We start from the raw sequence: 8,254 nt of genomic DNA on the forward strand, positions 1-8,254 counted from the left end.
TTTATTACCTTAAAAATATTAATAATAATTAATGAATAATTATAAATCACAAAATTCGTTTTCTCTAACAATGCTCTGTATATATTGTTATCTCTTTATAGTTTATGGATATTTCTAAGTTGTGAAATAATTGAAAGAAGCATCCTAAGGGCACACTAGTACAGTCAGTAGTCACTAATCAATGCTGCTGCTATTTTTATTTGAGTTTGTTGTTTCCTTTCATTTGACCAAAGTATATGCTTGGAATTTGGAATCCAGCCCTACCCAACTACCCCGAATGCGACATTAAATCCCTATTTTCTTATTGACTTGTGTTGTGCTCCATGCGCCTTTGTGACGTTGGATTGGCCCCACAGCTCATGCTATGATACTCTCATACTACTCGTTTTTCAGTTGGTATTTGCTATGGTACCTAAAAAATATTGTCTAACTATTAAAATAGCTAAAATAATTAATTTTAAATTTAAAAATATAAAAATTAAAAATTTTAAGTCAATAATTAAAAATTATTAAATAATTTAATATATTTAATTAAATTTTTATTTGACAATTTTTAATTATTAATTTTATATAAATAACTAAACATAAATTTTTATCTTATAAAATTTAAAAAACATAACTACTTATTATTAGGCAAAAATATTAAAATTAAAATTTTAATTTAATTTTTAATAAATTAATGATTATAAAAATTATGTTAAATTAAAAATTTTAAAATCGGGCAAAATACCCTAATAAGCCAATGCCAATTTCAAGGTACGTAAATAAGTCAAAACGAAAATCGTTTCAGCAATAAGCTAAGGAATATTTTAATGTAATTCGAATTACAATCGTTAATAAATCGAACCAAGCCAGCTCGAATTAGGGTGAGAAAAGCTTGAACATAATTCGAACCAATGTGGTTCGAACTCAATATGCACATAATTCGAACAAGGCTAGTTCGAATTATACATAGGAAAGCATTGCATGTAAATCGAACCAACCTGGTTCGAATTACCCTTGTCGTGGCTCCTTAATAATTCAAACCTACCTGGTTCGAATTACTAGTGATTTGGCTATATAAGGCTAGTTCGAATCAACTTCATTCGAACCATTCTTCCTTTCTCCTACTCCACCAAATCCCAGAGAAAACGACCCAGATTCTATCCGACGAAGATCTGACCGGAATACTCTGCTGATGGGGGACGATCCGGCACGGTTATATCGCTTGGACGGAGTTGTTCATATAGCCGGGGTCATCAACGACGAGGTTAGTACAGAAATAACTTCGTGCTAGCGGTATATGTGACTTAGTGGTTTTGCATTTGGTTTTAGTGGCGGTTTAGGTTAGCAGTAAATCGTTGTGGCATTGCTAGTGGTTTAGTTGAGAGGTTTTGCATGCGGTTTAGATGGTGGTTTAGTTGGTGGTTTATCTAGGTGGTTTCTGCTGGTGGTTTATGTTAGTGGTTTATTTTAGTGGTTTATGTTAGTTGTTTAATGCTACCTGTTTTACGTTAGTGGTAGGTGTTGGTTGTTTTATGTTGGTGGTTTAGTTGGTGGTTTATGTTAGTTGTTTTATATAAGTGGTATGGTTTTATGTTGGTTTTTTTATGTTGGTGGTTTATGTTAGTTGTTTTATGTAAGTGGTTTGTGTTAGTTGTTTTATGTTAGTGGTATGGTTTAGTTGTTTTATGTTAGCTGTTTTATGTTAGTGGTTTATGTTGGTTTTTTTATGTTGGTGGTTTATATTAGTTGTTTTATGTTAGTGGTTTGTGTTAGTTGTTTTATGTTAGTGGTTTGTGATACTTGTTTTGCGTTAGCTGTTTTATGTTCATGGTTTTAGTTAAGCTATTTTATGTTAGTGGTTCTAGTTTTGCTGTTTTATGTTAGTGGTTTAGCTGTGTGGTCTATGGTAGTTGTTTTGCATGTGGTTCTCATTCATGGATTTTTATGCGGTTTTATTTGGTATGACGTTTTGTTGATGATTTATCGTTTTGGTTATGTTTTTTATTGGTTATGAAGCTGGTTCTAACAATGTGGTGCATGTCATGTGCAGCCCCAGCGATGCATCCGGAGCATGCGGTGGCAGCAGGGCATGCGACTCGATGACAGATACGTTCCGTACTTGCAGATGGCCGGACTATACCATCTTGCAAGGCTGAACGACAGATGGTTCTGGTTAGACGAGGCCCCTGTCAGTGCATTCGTCGAGCGATGGCGTCCGGAGACGCACACGCTTCACATGTCGTTCGAAGAGTGCACGATCACACTTCAGGACGTGGCATACCAGTTGGGTTTGCCAGTGGACGGGCGTTACGAGCGGCTGCCTATCAGAATTCCATATTTACATCCAGGGTGGCCGTCCAGCCTGGGTGTGGTTCCAGGAGTTGTTTGGAGTGGTTCCTCCTCCCAGCCAGGTTCAGAAGTACGCAATGAACTGCAGCTGGTTTCAGGAGACTTTTGGTGAGTGCCCCGAGGGAGCTGATGACGAGACTGTGCGGAGATATGCCCGTGCATACATCATGATGTTGTTGGGTACGCAGCTATTTGCAGACAAGTCCGGCAGCTGCATTCACATCAGATGGCTTCCCTACGTAGCTAGGCTGGAGGAGATGGGTACCTACAGCTGGGGTTCTGCAGCACTGGCATGGTTGTACCGGTGCATGTGTCGAGTGGCGAACAGACATGTGGTGAAGTTAGCGGGCCCACTTCAGCTACTTCAGTCTTGGATCTTCTGGCGATTTCCGGGTTTAGGCCTGAAGGGTATGAGACGTTCAGCTGGCCATTGGGGTCGAGGTACTCTACTCAGCCTTCTCTATTTCAATTTAATATAAATAATTCCATGTTGATTAAAAAAGTATTACGATTCCTAAACACACATTTAAGTAGCCATAAGACACATTTATGATACAGGTGGTCAGGATACAACCATTCCAGTAGCGAGAAGGGTCCTAGAGTGCAAATGTGGAGGCTGAGGATAGATCGGTTATAGGACAGGGAGGTGAGTACGCTACTCAATAAGTTTCTTTATTTAACCACAGTTTCTTTATTTAACCACAGTTTATGAGTTGGGTCCATACCAGTTACAGAAGTGGCATCTCTACTGGGACTCCCGTGCGGACACCGTGCTGAGGTTTGATGTTGTTGCCGACTCTGGACCATCGCAGCAGTTTCTCGATTGGTGGAGGCAGCATGGAAAGAGGTTCTTGTCTCCAGAGATGCAGTTGATGGATCCGAGAGCCGTTCCTATTCTAGTTGAGGCCTCACAGCGGGGTGCTAGGCGAGTTCCTGACATGGATCGTCCTGAGGACGTGCCGGACAGGCGGCGGGTTGAGAGGAGAGCTCGTGTGGGGACACGACAGAGCCAGCGTGAGTGGAGGTGGCTTGAAGCGGCTATTGACGATCATGACGATGACGGACCCGCTAGAGGCGGACGACGAGGCCAAGGAGGGAGACGAAGAGGGCGTGCTGCGGGGGACCACCGTGGTCGTGACCCTGACGATGACGGCGACGATCAGCATGGTCCCGTGGGCGGGGATGGTGCAGGGGCTGTTGTAGTTCATGGTGTTAGTACCCACGATGGCGGACAAGGAGGTGAGTGGTATGGATCAGGTATGGGTGACGTGGCTGACCCTGGTCACGCTGGACTTGGGTCGGGGCCTCTTGGAGATTACTTCGTTGGTGTACCCGCCCATGACCAGCCTCAGCAGGAGGGTACCCCATGGGTTATTCTGGGATCACAGTGGTCAGACTTCCTTGCCTCAGATACGCTTGATGCGGACTTTGGGGTGCACAGTTTCTAGAGGACATTACCGCCATCATGCAGGAGGACGTGCCGGCCCGGAGGCGTGGTCAGACCTCCGGCACGCAGGCACCTTTAGACGTTGATCTGAACGAGCCTTCTACGGCATCTGTTGGTGACCATTTTGGTTTGGGAGGTACCCCACCATCCGCCTACGCTGCTGCATCAGAGTCTGTTGCTGGGCCGTCTGCGGCACCCGTCCATATTACGCCACCTGCACAGCCTTGCCCGGATGAGGACAGGGATGAGATCGAGGATGAGGAGCCGTTTATCCGCAGAGGTCAGAGGGCACGGGTACCCCGTCGTTGCTTTACGGGCTCGCATCTGTTTAGATGAGTCATGTATCATGTATTTTGTTCCGTAGGGTTCATTCATGTATCACAACCATGTATACTTTTGTTGTTATTTTAGAGCTGTTTTCCTTTGTTGTTTGTTCATCGAATTGTACTTTGAAAACAGGTGTTTACCGGATTTATCAGTGACTATTTATAATCATTGCATCATATAACAGTCTAATATGTACTTTTATTTATTAAATTTTGCATTTAGGGTACTTGTAGCAAAACTCAAAGTGAAACATCACATATTCATTACTTAACGCAACATGCTGAATACATGAAAGTAAAAAAATCAACAATAAAACTTAACTAAAATAAGTACTAATGCTAAGAACATGGCTACTAATGAAACGCAGTGTGAGACGATCCACCCAACTGTGGGCAACTCCGACGTGTGTGTCCGGGTTGGCGACATAGGCCACATCTCTTTGGACGGTTTGGATCTGCCTCGTCCATATTTGTTCGTATCCTGGTGGACCTCGGACGACCCTCTCTTACACGCCTCTTGTCAGGGTCCGGTATCACAGTAGGTCCGTCGTATGGTGGCCAGAAACCCTCTGGAATCGGAGGGGTGAATCCCATCCGATACACACTGAATACCGAACAAATCCTATACACGCTGTGAACATAAGTGGTCCAGTTTACCCGTGAGTAGGCACAACATGCTAGTGCGTGCTGACACGGGAAATGAAGCGCCTGGAAGTACCCGCAGTCACATGTCCGAGAGGCAAGTGATACTCTGTAGCTACCCAATGAGAAGGAACCAGTCGGAGTGGTTTTCGCTACGGTGAATTCGGAATGATCCCTGTCATACAAAGTCACCGTGAAGCACCTCGTCGTCTTCAAGTTGGCCTCAATACACTTGGCCAAGTGCTGAGTGAATTGTTGTCCGGTTCCCATCTGGGCCTCAGCCTCTCTCCCCTTGCGAACAAAAAGTTCTGCAAGCCTTCCATATGTTGCCTTCACTAGCGAGGATACAGGTAGGTTTCTGACACCCTTGAGGATTGAGTTTACACACTCGGAGATATTCGTCATCATGTGACCGAATCTCCACCCCTCGTCACGATGCTGAGTCCACAAGGAATAATCAATCCGGTTCGCCCACTCACACATCACCAGGTCTTCAGACCGCAGAATATCAAACTAGTAATCAAACTTAACCTCAGTCTTAACATACGCCGCATTCACAAGAAGCCTCCGTGCTTCTTTGCCCTTGAAGGTAAGGGCAAAGTTAGTAGCTATGTGTCGAATGCAGAATGCACGGTATGCAGATAGAGGTAACCAACCTCCGTCAGGAGCCTCAAGTGCAGCCTTGATGCCGTTATGCCTGTCCGATATAACCAGCAGACCCGGCTGCGGTGTCACGTGCTGACGAAGGTGGGAGAGAAAGAATGTCTAAGACTCAGCATTCTCACCCTCTACTAGTGCGAATGCAACAGGTAGAATGTTGGAGTTCCCGTCCTGTGCAATTGCGATGAGCAACGTTCCCCCGTACTTGCCATACAGATGGGTGCCGTCAATGCTGACTAGCGGCTTGCAATGACGGAATGCCTCGATGCACGGTGGAAACATCCGGAAAAGTCTGTGAAAATAAGCTTGAGACTCGTCTACCTGTCCTCCAACTCGAACGGGGCTAGTCCTTAGGACTGCAATAGTACCAGGCATCGTCAACTGGACTCCCAACACCCACCTGGGCAGCTCGTTGTATGACTCATCCCAGTCACTATAGATGAGGGCAACAGCCTTCTGCTTCGCCATCCAGACCCTCCTGTAAGTCGGCTTAAACCCAAAGTGTGCTGCCGTGGCATTCAGGAGCACCTTGATGCTGACGGATGCATCAGCCCTAACCATTGGCATAATGAACGCCGATATCACATGGTAATCCAAACTCCTGTGGTCACTCGAGATGGAGGTGGCAAGACAAGTGTGAGGTCCATTGTATCGTTTGACCTCCCAAATGCCCTTGCGCTGCCGGAGACTCAGTCGAATCAACCATGTGCACCCATTCCCAAACTCAGAACACTTGCCCACATACCGGCGATAATCAGACTCGACTACCTTGTACTGTACCCCTCGTCGGATGCTGTAAGTCTTCACACTTAACAGGGCCTCATCTTTATCCTGAAATTGCTGACCAACCTGGAACTCTGTTAGACCAGCAGTCCCTTCCGCATCTCTAGCTCCAAATCCAACAGAGTGCCCAGAAACCCCCTCCTGCCTCATGGCATCCAAGTCCAAAGAGGAAAAATGTGGTGGATACTGCTGTGTGCCAGAGCTAGAACCACCTATCGCCAATGCAGCCTCACTCGCTCCAATATCATCGCCGCTGTCATCGTCAATCATATCCGGCTCGACGTCATCTTCCTCTGCATCACCCAACAATTCGTCTCCAACGCCAAGCGGTACAACGCCCAGTAAAGCGTTCGGCAGATTTTCCCTTGAACCTACCTCGCCGTCTCCGCTGCCGTTGAGATCAACAGCAAAAGACGGGGAGGCGACAGGTTGGACTATTGGCTAGTACACAGGGACGGAGGAAGAACCAATGGCAGGCCGAGAACTAGAACCTACTGGCGTGGCTAAAGTGGTGGTATTCCGGTTCGAACCCCCTGAGCTGGATACCACATCAACCAGCTTTGCCAACAACTCTGGTGTCCTCACCTCCGGAAACTGCCACCGACAAAGAAAAATTACTTGCAAGTCCTCATCGCTAATAATCATGAAACAATCATACTTCACAGTATCCTGGAACACCGTGATTGGAATGCGATAGAAAAACTTCTTAACCCGCTTCGCACCTTCCAGACCGAGCTTCATCAGTACAGATCTAACAGGGTCATCAAAGCTCATTGTAGGAGTAACGATAATATAGAGAGGATCCTTGTCTGTGAACTTCACTCCGAAACGAGTTTTCCTCTTAATGGATCCTCTGTGGTGAACCAAAACAACAAAACTCTCCTCACTAGCCATCTTACTCCCTCTAATGAGACCAACTCACGTTTACAACCATATATATAGAGCTCTTTCTCCCACTAATTCGAACCGGCCTCCTTCGAATTATGGTTTGTTTAATTCAAACCAGCCTGGTTCGAATTACTTTGGCCGGCTTCTCTCTCTATAATTCGAACCACCCTGGTTCGAATTACTTACATTCGTAGTTCGAACCAACTTGGTTCGATTTATTAAAAAGAGTCAACAAGTAATTCGAACTGCCCTAGTTCGAATTATTACCAAATACAGTTCGAACCACCTTGGTTCAAATTATATTAATATATGATCTGGCGCATTACTGAAACCATATTCAGTTTGGCTTATTAACGTAAATTCTAGAGGGCATTGGCTTATATTTGTTTTTTGCCCTTTAAAATCAAACAAATAATCAAAGTATCAAACTAATAAAATTAGAAATTCAAAAATTTAGGGTAATTTTTTAAATTCTTTTATATTTTATTATTTTAAATCGATTAACTATTAAGAAACTGAATCTGTTTAATTCATTTTAAAACTCCTTCAAAAGTCTCCTGTTATCCGACCCTTTTGTATATCGCCGTTTCGTTGACCGTCTTATCTATCTTACCACTACTCGATCGAACATTATGTATGTCACTCAACAATTAAGTTAATTCATGGCATCTCTTACTGAATCTCATCTTCAAGCTGCCAAGCATGTGTTACAATATCTGAAAACTAGTTCTGGCAAAGGACTTTTCTTTCCAAGGGAATCAGAAATTCAGCTTCTCGACTTCAGTGACTTTGATTGGGCCGGATATCCTGACACTCGGCGATCTTTAACAAGTTATTGTTTCTTCTTAGAGAGTTCTTTAGTATCTTGGAAGACCAAGAAACAAACCACTGTTGCCCGCTCATTCACGGAAGCAGAATATCGTGCACTTGCCAACACAACTTGTGAACTTCAATGGATACTAAATGTGTTACAATTTTTACGCATCTCTCCTATTCGCCCACCAGCTTTATTTTGTGATAATCAGAGTGCTCTTCATATTGCTACTAACCCAGTTTTTCATGAACGGACCAAACATTTAGAGGTTGATTGTCACTTGGTTCGACAAAAAGCTCAAGGTGGAGTGATGAAACTTCTAGCTGACATCTTCACCAAGCCTTTGTCTCCTCAACCCTT

The 8,254-nt window shown here is 44.2% G+C and overlaps 1 protein-coding gene across 1 annotated transcript; it reads right to left on the bottom strand.

The window, feature by feature from the left end:
• Positions 1–5,262: 5,262 nt before the first annotated feature.
• LOC107493324 (uncharacterized) lies at positions 5,263–7,086 on the bottom strand. The gene is made up of 3 exons (XM_016114424.1): positions 6,739–7,086; positions 5,542–6,633; positions 5,263–5,487 (listed from the first exon to the last, which is right to left on the bottom strand). Exons 1-3 carry the CDS (start codon positions 7,084–7,086, stop codon positions 5,263–5,265), a joined length of 1,665 nt encoding a protein of 554 aa, XP_015969910.1.
• Positions 7,087–8,254: the final 1,168 nt, after the last annotated feature.

The sequence above is a fragment of the Arachis duranensis genome, chromosome 6, assembly GCF_000817695.3.
Source record: "Arachis duranensis cultivar V14167 chromosome 6, aradu.V14167.gnm2.J7QH, whole genome shotgun sequence".
NCBI lineage: Eukaryota > Viridiplantae > Streptophyta > Magnoliopsida > Fabales > Fabaceae > Arachis > Arachis duranensis.